We start from the raw sequence: 14764 nt of genomic DNA on the forward strand, positions 1-14764 counted from the left end.
CCCTAGAAATTCTTATGAGTAAAATATCTCCCAACTATATTCCAATTAATATTTAAATTGTCTGAGCACACCAAAGTGACTAGAAACATGATGTTGTCCAGTCATGATTTATAATATTAAGTAAGACAAACACAAACCCCTTCATCACAATGGGTAAAACCAAATAATATAGTTCTGATGTGCAGCAAAAGATTGTTGAGCTACACAAAATAAAGAGTGGATATAAAAGAAAATGGTTGGAACAATAAAAATTCCCGTTTCCAACATCAGGGCAATAATTAAAAGGATTTAACAGCCTGGAGATGTTGCAAATCTGCCTGAAAGAGAATATGTGTCTTAATGCAAAATTATTTTTGGAGGAATGGACTCGGATGACTCACAATGTATTCTCAAACCTCATCAGACTGAAAAGAAAACACTCCGAGCTGTTTTTCTTACAAATTGTGGTTGCAGAGTGTATAAATACAAGGGTGCCAATAATTGTGGCCAACATGTATGGAAGATACAAACTTTTACAATGTGATATTTTCCCTAATTCAAATTGTTTTCCTTCATGAAATGTTGGAATTTTGGACATTTTTAAAATAAAAGATCAAAACGAGAAACAATGCAGATTTATTTTTACAGCATTCATATTTACAGAGGGTTCCGATAATGAATGGCATGTCCAAAAGAGCTTTATACGATATTTTGAAAAGCTCTGCAATATAACATTTCCTCATTATAATGGATGGTGACTACTGTGTTACAGTGGATTAAATTACACTTCTACTGTGTGGGTGGCACAGTATGTGAAGAGATTCTTCTGGGCTACACTACAGAGTCCTATTTCACCTAGCTTCACATGCGTTTTGTGAGTGCCCCAGATTGTAAGTTTAATCGGGCCCCACGCCATCATATGGGTCGTGTTTTGAGAAACATCTATCAGTTTCAGTTTTGAACAATGTGCTGCCCACCCCCCAGTTGTTTAGCCCAACCTCTTATTTTCATTGGATGATTTAAGAGCACTGCTACCCGCCCTCTTTCTTTGATTGGCCAGGGTGGAGCTAAGAAAACCCCAAGTGCCTCCCTGTTCCACACACAATAACACTATTTATGTTTTGCAAGAATTTTAGAACTGGCATTGCTTGAATGTCTTTTGTCAGGCCTCCCATCTGGAGCCTCTGTCTCTCAGAATAGGTGAACAAGCTTCATACAGAGCAGAGAGGACACAATGCCAAACTTGTGGTATTTAAGGTAGGATGGAGCACTATTATACTTTTGTATTTCTGCCAAAATGCATAAATGTAAATGTATTTTGATTAACTATATAAATATATAGTGACTTTTACTGTAACAGGACATTTTATGCAAAATGCGTTGAGTGCAAAACTCAAGTTGGATTTCTTGAGATTTGTGTTATTTATTCTCAGAAAAAGCACTTTTTTAAGTCCCAAGTGGGAATCAAAGACTTTCCTCTGAGGTAGGGATTGTTTTGCTAAAACAACAGAGAGATGTCCTGGAGGCTTAGTTTGTGTGAAGGGGCCAATAAATGGGTGTAAGATGGGATCCTGAAAGAAAGATTGTATTTAGTTTTGTTCTTTCAATACCGAATGTGTTTTATTATAGAAGGAGTCTGAATTTTCATTTGCTGATGTCCTACAAATGTCTTCTCATGTAACTGGCATGCACACGCACATATGGCTTTTGGCTGACAGCCAAGATTATCGGCATGGTCTAAATTCTGTGGACCTGAAAAAAAATCCCACAGAGGAATAAACGAAACAATACTCTAGGGATAAGAAATAGGAAACCATAGAAAAGACTGCTTACAAGTGAGATCTCTTGAATATCTAGAAAGATTGGAATTATATTAAATGGAATCATTGCCTAAATCTACTGTGTCGCTTCTTTGATGTTTATTTTAAATGTCTCCTTTGAAGCCATAACAATATCTCAAGATATCCAAGTCTGCAGTCAAAAGTCAGAGATATTACATACAATGCAAATGACACACTATGGCAAACAGAATAGGAGTCTCATTGTACTTCACTGCAGACCAACATCACAGCCGAATTTATAAGCACAACCTTTCTTTTCTCACAGTACTTATTCTGAAAACTCCAGTAGCCGTGCAGACTCCACCACACCCTCTCACCATAAGTGAAAAGGGTGACGTGGGTCAGAGATCAGGAGCCTCAGTCCACTTGCCAAACTCCAAGCGAAGAAAGAATGAGGATCTGAGCCAAGGAAACCGCACCGCTTACAGGGCCAAACAGGAAGAGCGAAACGTCTGTCTATTGTGTGTTTTCTGAATGCGAAAGAGTGAGAAAGCGTGCAGGACCAGCAGTCTTTAAAGTCAATCCTTGAGCTAAAAGTGCATGTCAAAACAAAGCTTTAAATAGCACAGATAGAAGAAGAAAGAAACGTTAGTAGCATTCAACACCACAAGATAGCAAGAGCAATGAATTACTTTTCTTACAAAAAGCCACACAGTCATTTCTAAGTTATGCATTGTGTGGTGAAGTTTCCTTGAACCCCTATGTTTGAATTTAAGGAGAAGATTTTGAGGTTTCAAACTCTCTGCCGGGTAAAATGTGTTTGTTCCTCTCAAGTTTCCATCTTGGTATTTTTTCCGTCTTCCGAGCCTGACCTAAAACCTGAAATTGTCCGTTCGTACTGAGTGAACACAATGTTTTAAATGTTGTACGGCAATAGCAGCTTTCCAGTCGTCATTAGTTCCAGTCCAATTTGTGGTGTGAGAAAGAATGCAGACGAGAGAAATACATTTAATGAGAGGAAGGACCTTTTTGGGAGTGCTACGAAAAGTTGGGGTAAGGGAACAATAACCAATGCTGTGAAGTGGTGTTGCAAAGAAACTTGGGTACAGTAACTAGAAGAGAACTTGCGTGCCTTCATATGTGAAATGTGACACTGGGGTCAGTCCATGTGGGTACATTTAAATATTCACTGCTTAATGCATGTGCCTGGATTGTAAGGATAGAAGAGAAACATTTTCCACTAGGATCCTTTACCTACATTCACCTGTCATCAATGTAACATCGGACATGTATTGCCTGTCGAAAGACCCTCACTTGTTACACTAGCTCCTTTCGACAAATCCCCTGAGCACAAACAGGTACTGAAGTCTTAGAACCAGGAAGCTTCAGCCCCTATCCTGTATCTGTCTGACTTTGTAGATCAAAGTGGAGGCACAAATAGGATTGAAGAGAGGTTACGTTTTTTCAAAAGATTGAAGATACGATTTTATTTAACAAAGCGTGAGCTATGCCAAATCGTGGATCTGTGCTGGTTTGTGTGTGCGAGAGCCAGTGGAAGTATTTGGTCTCAGCTGTTTTTGTGTTTACTGCATAGCTAACATTGTTTGGGCTGTGGCTGCTTATGTGGTGCCTTCAATGTGCTGCAAGAGAGAGAGAGAGAGACATGAAGAGAGAAAGACAACAAAAAGGACAAACAAGGACAGACAGCTAATCTGGCTTTGTCTTATCTCAACACTCAGAATTCAGAATAGGTGATTGATTTGATGCAACGGTATAGTTCACTTCACAATTTAGAAAATTGGATTGTTGCAAACCTGTATACATTTCTTTGTTCTGTGAAACACATACAAAGTTAATCAAACATCTGATCCCCCATTTACTCCAATAGTATTTGTTTTCCCCACTATGGTAGTAATGATATGTTTATTTACTGACATTCTTCCAAATATCTTCATTTGGGTTCAGCAGAACAAAGAAATTCATTCAGGTTTGGAATAACTTGAGGATGAGAAAAGGATGAAAACGTTTTCATTTTTGGTTGAACTATCCCTTTAACCCAACACATCTGAGTAATTGAAATGTCTTTTGATCCTCAGGTGGTAAGAGACACTAAAGCCACATGAAGCTGAGAACTCATGACTTTTGATCAAAATAATGGATTCACGAAAAGGTATGAATCAAGCATTGGTTATATTTTTTGTGGTCTTGGACTGATTTGCATTTGAATCAGTAAATGATCACTGAAATGTTTGTTTTCCTCAGCAAATGGCATCTCACCAAAAGACAACGAAAGAAAAAAAAGGCCTCCCTCTTACTCCGTCGAGACACCCTATGGATTCCATCTGGACCTGGACTTTCTAAAATATGTTGATGACATTGAAAAAGGCAACACAATCAGAAGAGTGCACGTGCAGCGAAGGCAAAGAGGACAAAACAATGGCATTCTATCGCGTAACTTAAGCCTCCCAGGTTATGGATGCAGGGCCCCCCTGTGGAACTCCTTCAGCACTTTATGGCCCAAAACCCAACTAGCAGATTCTCACCAACACTTTGACTTTCACTCTGACATTACATCTGCTGGCTATGCTAGGAGAGGAGACCCCTACAAGTCCTTAACAACATCAGACATGGATGCTAGTATTAAAGCTTTTGATGAGCAGCCTCTAGGATGTTACGTCAGGCCAAATCTCCTGAGAGCGTCCAGTTTACCCTTAACAGTTTTACTGAGACAACACTCCGAAGACCCAACCAGCCCCAAAGAATACCTATCACAGGAAAACGGTTCTTCAGATGATGTCTTTCATTTATCCTACAGCAGGACGGGTGGGACGAACGGGACCCTTCAGCGGCTCACAGCAGCTCTGGAGCGGGTCGGGGAACTGGAGAGGGAGATCAGATTCATTCCTGAGCTCAAGGCACAGATATGTATTTTGCAAGAGGAGCGAGAACGGCTTTTAGTCCAATTGCATTGGCAAAATGACACAACTGAGCCTCTGGATGTTTCTCTTCCTTCTCAAACAAAAAACTGGGACACTGCCGTGAAAACCAAAGGAAATACACAACAAGCTTGTGATGATTGGATGAATAGAGAATATGACCGACTCGAGAAGAACGTCAAGGCTTCTTCTGAGCAGGTTGATGCAGTTGCGACACCTTCGATCACACACAAAATGCTTCCACGGAAGGGCAGAGATATGTTGGATAAGGAAGAACAAGCCAAATCACTTGATTCTTTAAAGAAGAAAGTTGTATGTTTAGAACAGGAACTTCGTAGACTTGATGTAGAGCTAGAGAGGACAAGAGCTCTGTTGAAGCAGCAAGTAGAGGAGAGTCGTTTCAAGGATGAGAAGATCAAACAGTTGACCATCCATCTTAACACAAAGAGTACAGTGACCAGTGGGACTTTACCTGAGACTACAATTGCAAGTACACAAAACGTGAAACCTGTTATAGAATCATGTGATGCTCTAACAGGTGGGCAAGAGATGCACACGGAGGAAGCAATGTTAACTCAAGGACAACCTTCAGTTTCACATGCAGACATGGAACACCATGTAAAACGATTGCAAGAGCTCCTGCAGGAGCAGTGGGAATGTCTCTGCAAAGACAACTTATCAGGGAAAACATCTTCTGATCACTTGCCACCGCACGTCTGCAGTATTCAAGATCAGTTAGTAACTTTGGTCACACTGCTTTCCCTCTACGTGTTTTCTAGTGGAGAACTAGAACCAGGTAAAAATCTGAACCCAATCCTGAACATCTGTGACATACATGGAAGTGTTAAAATCCTTTGTGGATACTTGTGAGCATTTCTTGCCATTTTCTTTTCATTTTTCAAGAATCCAAAATGAAAGAGCTTGTTCCTGGGGTGGAGTACGAGAACCTTAAAAAAGAAAGTCTGAAGACAATCAGGTCAAGAGAAAGGTACAGGTTTTACTGCCATATGATTTTTTTAAAGGTCCAGTGTGTCATTTTTGGGAGGATCTATTGACAGAAATGCTATAAAGTATACATACCTATCTCTTGTGTATAAAGACCTTATAGTATAAGGAAGAGTTGTGTTTTAATTACCTTAGAATGAGCTGTTTCTATCTACATACACTCTGGGTCCCCTTGCATGAAATTCACCATGTTGTTTCTACAGTAGCCCCAAACAGAAAAACTGCTCTAAAGTTCGCTTTTCCTAAATACTTTATCTCCTGCTGGAAAACAGTGGAAACATGGCAATATCCTACTCCCCATTCTGACAGCCAGAGATTTTGTCTCTGTGTGTTGCTTGTGTCTTGCTATGAGATCGTTTGAAGATGTTCCTAGCTTTGGTTGTCCTATTAACAGTTTGAACAAACCCTTCAGTAACTGATGAGAGAAGGATGACGTGAGATCCATTGCTTTACTCCTATCGCTCATCATTTGCATAAAGTTGAACAATTCTCAACTTCTGTCGCTTGAATCCGGTCGCTGGACACACCCACTTCCGGTCGCCAGCGGTCACTCCCGCTTGTCTCGCCGGAAGTCGCCAGCTCTCCATTAAAATCAATCTGCCATTCACAACTTCACCGCTAGATGCATCAAAATTTCATGAACTGGACATTGAAATAGCAGAACAACACTGGTCTCTCTGGTGATCCTTTTTTACTGTATACTAATATTAATATTGTATAATAATACTAATATTCATAACTTGCAGTAAATTTAGATTTTTTATAATCCAAAAGTGACTGTAAATATTAATTCTCTGGGATCTTCAATATTCTGAAGTGAAAAGGACTTTTACCTTAAGAAGAATGCCAATCGGGAAGCTGGCAAAGGACTGACATCACAAACAACGGACCCTACAGTAGAGACAGGTAAAATTGAAGATGTGAATTCCAATACAAATGAAGATGGTATAGATGGAGGGACCACTATACTGGAAGATCCATATATGCAAACGAGTAAAGTTATAGATGGGGATCAGGCAATAAGAGAGGATTCCAATCTGAAATCTCAGACACAGAGAGAAGAAAACAGGTGAGATACGGATGTTCATTGGTATGTTTAATCTGATACAGCATTGATATGATACTACTGTAGCAGTTTTTAAAGAACCTAAAATGGAAAACAATCTGATTTTGTTTTTCCAGGGAAGCAGTGAATAAAGATTTCATAGATGCATGCTGTTTCCTGAAAGACCACATGGATAAAGTGTCAGAACCTGATAATGAAATGGTACTTTGCAAACACAGTTGTTATCTAACAAGGCAAAGTTAATGAAGCTTAGTAGAAACAACATTCATATTGATAACATGCATTGTTTCTACACAACATTGCTTTATTACTATTTGTACCTTTATATTTATATATATGTAATTTCTGTAGGTTTGATTCTATGAACCACAGAACTTTTCCTCCAAATTCCAAATAAAAATACATTTTTTTAATTTGTATGTATTTGCAAACAATGAAACTATGGTCAAAGTAAAAAAACAATGCAATGTTTTTAGACATTGAATACTGAAAAGAAAACATGACGAATGTAAGTTCTGAGGCACTTTCTTTCCTACAATAGTAGTCAATGGCGGCCGATAACTTTTTGGTTACAAACATTCTTCCAAATATCTTTCTCTTTGTTCATCACAAACAAAGAAATGTGTACACATTTGGAACTTGAGGGTGAGTAAATGAAGACAGAAAGTTTATTTTTGAGTGAACGGTCCCTTTAATGTCACTCCTGAGGTTTGCTTTTGTTGGAATTGAATAGACACTGGACTGGAACGGCCGCATTATGTAAATGTAGAAATTATTCAAATTTGGGATGGTCTCTAAATTTTTCCAGAGCTGTATTTTGACATAATAAATTTTTTTCAACCCATGGTTTGGTCCAAAAGGGACAAACCCAACTCCTGGGTTAAATTAACATAGAACATTTATTTGACCCATATGGGTTAACACAACTAAGCACCCGACAGTTTGTGTTCTTTTTTTAACCAAAACATTTTTTTAGAACACATGTCGTACCTCAGATAACCAAACCACAAACCATGTTTTGTTTGTTGCATTTCTCTTCTGAATGACATCTCTAGTAATGATCTTCTCCATTTTTCAGAGCAAGACTCTCACTGTATTGTTCCAGCAGTGGTTCAGCGTGTCTGCTGAGGAGGATGCTCACGCTGACATTCTTTCTTTGTATCTCAGTGAGGTTAACTCGCAATCACCCACAGTTCTTCCCTTCCTTGTCAACATGGCAGATGATAATGGGAACACTGCCCTGCATTACAGCGTGTCTCACTGTAACTTCAGCATTGTCAAGATCCTTTTAGACACAGGTCAGTGATAATAAGGTCACAAGTCTCTTTTTCCGACCTAATCTAAACTCATCTTTTAATATCCTGGAGGGAACATTTAATACAAGTCTGTTGTTATCAATAAATTACATTATGAACTCATTTTCTTTGAGGCTAAACTAAAGAAGCAAAACACATCTTAATTCAATTTCCTTATTAATCTACATCTGTTTTCTAAAAGACTTCCATAATATCTCATATTGTCTACATTGCATAGATTCTTGTCAGAAAATGTGATTTCATAATGTTTTGCAGCACATGAACTTTAAAATGTTTAAAGGGAATGTCAAATATTAATATAGTCTTTAAATATATTTATGTTTACTAAACATAATTATATATTTTTTAAATGTATATAGTTAAGTAAAATTTAAATTTAACTATATTTACCCCAGATTTGTGTTTGCTACATTTATTATATTTGAAAATAACACTGTAAGTTTAGCAATATGCTGCACTGCATCAATTACAAGAAGAATAAACCCTTACTTCAGCTTTAGTTTTTTCTTCCTGTTATCTGCAGGAATGTGCAAAATAGACCTTAGAAACAAGTCTGGGTATACAGCTTTCACGATGGCCTCCATGACATCCGCAGAATCTCCAGGGGACCTGAAAGTGATCCAGCAACTGATGCAGCTTGGTGACGTCAACAGCCGTGTTGGCCAGGTGATGGGTGATTTCAGCCTGTTGGCACTGCATTAACTTTCTATCAAAGGATTTAAATCAATAGTTCTGATTTGCACTTGATCTGGCACTTACTGTAATGCGTGTCAGATGGACATGTCTACTAACTAAATGTCTCTTCAGGTGGGGCAAACAGCTCTCCACTTGGCAGTGAGACATGGACGCGTCCCAATAGTGTGCCTTCTGCTGGCACAGGGAGCGGATCCTAATGCCCGGGACCAATCGGGAAGTACTCCACTGATCAGCGCATGCGAGCGTGGGCACGTCAACATCGTGCGCATTTTGTTGGAGGAAGCGAACTGCGATGTCAATTTAAAAGACAAGGTTACTTTTCTTTAATTCTTTTCAATTCTTTTAGAACATAAAAAACATTCTTTGAGAACTTTTTAGAAAAATGTTTGGGGTTAAAACAAGTTAAAGTCTCTGTGAAACGTAAGTTGTGATGAAACGTAAATGTTTGGATGTACAAAAACAATGGTTGCATTTTGAAATGGAACTAGCAGACTGACAGTTGAAGGGGAGGAGTTAACGGAAGCTCTGCCTATGCCGTCTAATTTACATAATTTGAGATGGATTGTCACTAGACGGTGGACGTGCATTTCCAGACTTGAAAGGGCACATGAATTAAAAAAGAGAATCACTCACATTGATGAGCTATTTACAATAAACACTGCAATAATTCATGAAAAAAAAGAATTGTCATATTTTTTTTTCACCGGGACTTTAAGCACTGACGAGCATTATTACAATTATTGTTTGCTTTGGTTAAAAAACAAACTAACCAAATGTTTGTTTATAGTAATCCAGTTATAATAGTATATGAGGCAAATTTACTAAATTGTTAACCAGCAAATCCTTGACCCTTTGGTACAAATATACATGCAAGGATTCCAGGAAGGAACAGAAAAAAATTCACTCTCCGGATTTAAATCGGCAACACACAGAAGTTTATAGGCCTATGCCTAGAACAGTCATCTCTGAAAATAACTTTTTTGCCATCTTTACATATTGAATAATGCGTTTGTGCATGGTTGAATTATTAAAATCACTTAAAATTAAATATTAAGCCATTCATTTGGTATTTTAAACCCCCAAGAATGCCTTACCCAATAACTTTCAATCTACGTGCATTCCATAAACACAGATGTTGTGTTTTGTAAAAATATTTGTGTGTAATTATCATCGTCCGTGACATTGAGCTAGTTTTAAACATTTGAACATTATATTAATTTTGCCAGAGGTTATAAAACATACCCTGATGTAGCAGCATTGTAGCAAAAGAACAATGGAGCTTTTTGGTAGAATGTGCCGCGTGGGTTGAGGGGCAGTCTCTGCTGGGCAACTGACCCGTAAATAAGTGCCACCTGCTGGTCACAGATGCAATTCAAAGATGTGAATCCCAGAATCGGTCAATTCATGTTAATAGCCTCAGTCTCGTTATCTTTATACAAAAAATAGGAAGTGTCAGGATGATGGATTAGACTACAGTGTACAAATAACACTAACAGAGTATATGTAAACCGCGTCTCAGGAATAAAGACGTTAGTCTAATCACTTTCTGTGTTGGAGACATCCTTGCTTGGCAGTTGTGATAATCCCACACAGACATGCCTTATCGCCTCTTTTGCCAGAGAGCGAGAAAGAGACTTTGGATTCATGTAAGACTAAATGAAAGTTGTCAAGTCTACTCCCCCGCATCTAAGCCATGTTGTTAGTCAAGTCATGTCTCAGTCATATTACGACTGAAATGGTGCTCTGAGATGTGCAGTATTAATAAATAAATGAATACTTCCTGTCCCACTACCAGTGTTTGATGTCACACATGAGTTTCCAGAGAAGAATGAGGCCTGATGTCCAACTTGAAAAATATAGGAGTAATTGCAAATATCATGCTTGCTTGCTTTCATACATTGTCTATCTTAATCATATAAATCATATTGTTTTGTCTCCAGGGTGGGCGCAGTGCATTAGCTCTGGCGACACAGGCCTCTCACACAGAGATTGTAGATCTTCTGAAAGCCCGCAGAGAAACCAAGAGCTCAGATAAGTGCAAGGTTTCCTAGGATTAAGCATGGGCATCTCGTTCCTCCCTGCAAATAATGCCTCTGTGCAGCCTCATTAAGAATAACATTTATATTTTAATAAACATTTATGTACAGTTACTTAAAAAGGTGTTAATGAATTTATTGGGAAAGCCAACATATGTTAATGTTAAAAATGTATCTCTAATGTGTTTGCCTGTATGTAAATATGACATTTGCCAATGTCTGATAATAAAACTGCATTTTATTAATACCACCTAAACCTTTTTTACATAGCTGTTTGTTATTGTTCCGGGATCATCAATCTTTCCAACCCAGGGACTCAAAATCAGACTCAAAAACAGGGGACCCTATTAAAATGATGAATTTTTACTTGTAGCGCTGAATAATACTGTTAGTAAACATAATAATATTTAGATTATAGTTAGTTTTGAGTTTCCTTAATAACCTTGGTCATGGCAACACTTCTTATATTGTTGCTGTCCAAATTCACTGTTTTTCATAATGAAATTAACTGCTTTTTAAATGATTAAATACTGTATTGTTTAAGTTGGCATGCACTTTTTAATGGTTAGATATTTGCAAAACCCAGTCACAAACATAAAGGGGGACAAAAAAATTATGATTTATGGCAAAAACAAATTCAGAAATGATAGAAATACCATGTTTCAGAAGACAGCAGTGATATGAAGAATCTCTTCACAATTTCACATTTGTAGTGTCTCGGCTGATCTTTAGGTGGAGATTTTTTGTCGCTCCTACATGAGTACAATAATTTGAGGTCGAATTATATAAATCTGGATTTAAAGTCGTATGATTACCAGAAAACATCTGAAACTGTTATTAAACAAAGTTAAATGAAACCCAAGAAGACACCAGATTCTGAATGATTTTTATATCAATCTTTAGAGAGACATATAAAGAGCAACATTGGAAATACAAGACCATAATGCCACAATAAAGTTTATGCAGTGACAGATCAGACAGAATTAAAACAACGTTAGTAAAAGTCACAAAACAAGGCACCGGAACAAAAAACAATTAAGCAAAATGTGCAATAAGAAGGTAATTTAATAAAACTAATGAAAATGATTTACACAGCCTAAAAGGGTTTTAAAAAAGAGAGGCTAAAGAAAACATAAAAACAAAACAGACCAAAAGCACAGAAACACTTTGGCAAAGATATTACCATCAGAAAAATGCAGAATAAATTAGGCAATTGGTAATACTGTTATCTAAAATCTTATGTACAATTTTTACAAAGCTGTATCAAAAGTATTTGTATGAAAACATATTTACACTTCCTAATCAAGAAACAATACATCAAAAGTGGTTTAAACCGCAAATCATTCTGAACACAGATTTCTCTCTCATTCTCTTTCTCTCACACACACACACGCGCACACATCACATTCTCTCTTTCTCTCACACACACACATATTTACTGCTCGTCTCTTATGAGTGAGCCTGTATTTTATATCCTAGAGTGATGCTCTTTAATATTTAATGAGGTATTATCTGATCAGAGAATCTGTGAAAGAACAGCTGTTTTTCTGACAGAAACCATCCTAATGGGAGAAAACTGTCCTTCTGTCTGCCAATTTAAGATGCCCTTACAATATATAAAGTTTGAAAAAGTCTCAGCAGGTGAATGTTACTGGACCTATCAAGAACAGGCCTGGCCATATTTCACATCAACACAATATTTTGCATTAAAAAGAAAGCTTTTTACATTTATGCATTTGGCAGATGCTTTTATCCAAAGCGACTTACATTGCATTGTACTATACAATATATGTAGGTGACTATGTGCAATCCCCTGGGATCGAACCCACATCATTGACGTTGCTAGCACCATGCTCTAACCACTGAGCCACAGGACAGCTGTTTCAGGAAGAGTTTTGCACAGTAACATTATTTTCGTGACAGAAGTAACAGCATATGCCTTTTTAATGTGCTTAATTGCTATAGAAATAATGTCACACTGCAAAACCTGTTGAAATTATAAGCTTCAAGAAATGTTCGTTTCAAAAATTAATTTTGAGGTGAAATGTGACATTGGCATGTTCAGATGAGGTTCACACCAGCAATGGTGTTGTGCAACAGATTCATTTCTTTCTCTTTTTTTGTATAACAAACATTTCATGTGCATATTGATAGAACAACCTGCCAAATTTTATTAATAAAACAAAATAAAATCCTATTCAATACTGCACACACACTGTACCATCTCCCTGAGACGAAAACTAAACATCCCCTTACCAGAACAAAATAATGTAGAGGTACCCTTGTGTTCAAAACTAATAAATGTCCAGCATTTGGAATGTATGGCCTTTCAGAGCATCTTTAAAGGTCAGTACGTCCATTATAGTGAAGTGAGAGCATTGAGAACGCTGAGCATGCTACACATGCCAGTCAAACACATTTTTTGATGTTAATGTGATTCTAATGTGTTTATAGACATTAGACATCGTGCTTATAACACCTACAGTATGGCTCAATGCCCGCAGACACGCTAAATTCTTGGGGTGACAGTTTCCCTGTTTCAGGAATAAACACAACAAAATCAAAGCGGGTGATACCGCAAGCCCTTTCGGCACGCAGGGACCCAAATAACAGAAACAGACGTGTGAAACGCTGACATTTCGTAAATGATCACTGGTTCGTAACTATTTACACCTAGCAAAACATGGCTTATTGAGACCTTGTTGCGTAATGCACTTGAAACATCTATTTTGACTGAATGTGAAAACCCAGGAGCTCGCTGTTCTAATGAGTCTACTGTGTCAGATTCAGGTTCCTGCCAAGCGATGCGGTGCAACCTTGCCAGATGGTCGAGTTAAATTCGAGACAATGGATTTTTGTTTACATGCGGGTGATAAGAATTAAGAATCTGGATAGCATGAACACAACCAGAAATACTTGATCATTTCTATTTTTCTAAAATTCCTTTTTAAAGTCAATGTGAAGTGAAACTATTTGAACGTGATTGGATTATAAACAGAGACCTCTATTTCCCTGCTCAAAAAAAAGAACCTTGTGTAAAACACAATCAAAACATTTTATGGATCTGATTATTTTAGAATTGGATTGGTTTTAATGAAAACTACAGTATAATGGTCTACTGTTAAGTGATGGATTCTATTGGTGGTATGTTATCTGGCAGATGGGAACCAATAGAACACCATTAAATCTTATTGAAATAATGGCAAAAACACACTTCAAAAAGGAATTTTGCAAATGCTTTAAAGGAAAGAGATAATGCTTTATAATCGTATTTTAATGGAAACCATTAGAATTTCTGTGAAGGATTCTTTTGTTTTGTTCAGCGGGTTGTAGAGGTGGGGTTGAAAACTTGTGATGAAAAATAAGACAGGCAAACGTTTGTTTGTGCACAATAACACAAGAAGTGAAGAAAGAAAAGGGTGAGATTTCCAAATATGGCCATTTGTAAACATTTCTGGATTAAAATCACAATGAAGTTGGCATTGGTTAACTATACAGAGGTGTATATTTGGAATTTTTGCCTTCAAAATGTGACTTTTTGAATTGTCAATCTCATATTTCTTTGCACTGTACTTGTATGTGTGTAATGACAATAAATTGAATCCAATCCAGTATATTTTACCAACTAAGCTCTCTTTGCAACTTTACCAGAAGTGCTTACACTTCTAGACTACTTCAGAATATAAATGCCACCAGTGCCATATTTAGTCAAAGTCAAACTTTAAAAAGAAAAGAATTAAATGCAAAACATGTCACTCTAACTGCAATTAAACTGTGTTAAGTGTCCTAAATATTAAATCCAATAAGCTTTTCTTTTCCCTATTTCCAGCATCTCATCATATAAGCATCCAGCATTTGCTGTGCAGTGTTTCAGTGCACTTCAGAAACTCTCTGTGTGTGATTCAGCCCGCTCAGTTCCTGCACAGCGTGCCAGTCACATCTCAGTCGT

At 37.5% G+C, this 14764-nt stretch overlaps 1 protein-coding gene across 2 annotated transcripts; it reads left to right on the forward strand.

The window, feature by feature from the left end:
* Window positions 1–1076: 1076 nt before the first annotated feature.
* Window positions 1077–11068, forward strand: LOC306891537 (KN motif and ankyrin repeat domain-containing protein 4-like). Of its 2 annotated transcripts, XM_079451897.1 has the most exons (11): window positions 1123–1236; window positions 2086–3511; window positions 3857–3930; window positions 4023–5492; window positions 5600–5684; window positions 6519–6770; window positions 6884–6968; window positions 7846–8065; window positions 8607–8749; window positions 8891–9091; window positions 10720–11068. In XM_079451897.1, the coding sequence occupies exons 3-11, from the start codon at window positions 3915–3917 to the stop codon at window positions 10828–10830; spliced, it is 2583 nt and encodes an 860-aa protein (XP_079308023.1). In that variant the 5' UTR covers window positions 1123–1236; window positions 2086–3511; window positions 3857–3914; the 3' UTR covers window positions 10831–11068. The 2 variants fall into 2 exon arrangements, with proteins under 2 accessions (XP_079308022.1, XP_079308023.1); XM_079451896.1 differs by lacking the exon at window positions 2086–3511 and having other exon boundaries at window positions 1077–1236.
* The last annotated feature ends 3696 nt before the right edge of the window (window positions 11069–14764 follow it).

Source organism: Barbatula barbatula (genome assembly GCF_947034865.1).
Source record: "Barbatula barbatula genome assembly, chromosome: 3".
Lineage (NCBI taxonomy): Eukaryota > Metazoa > Chordata > Actinopteri > Cypriniformes > Nemacheilidae > Barbatula > Barbatula barbatula.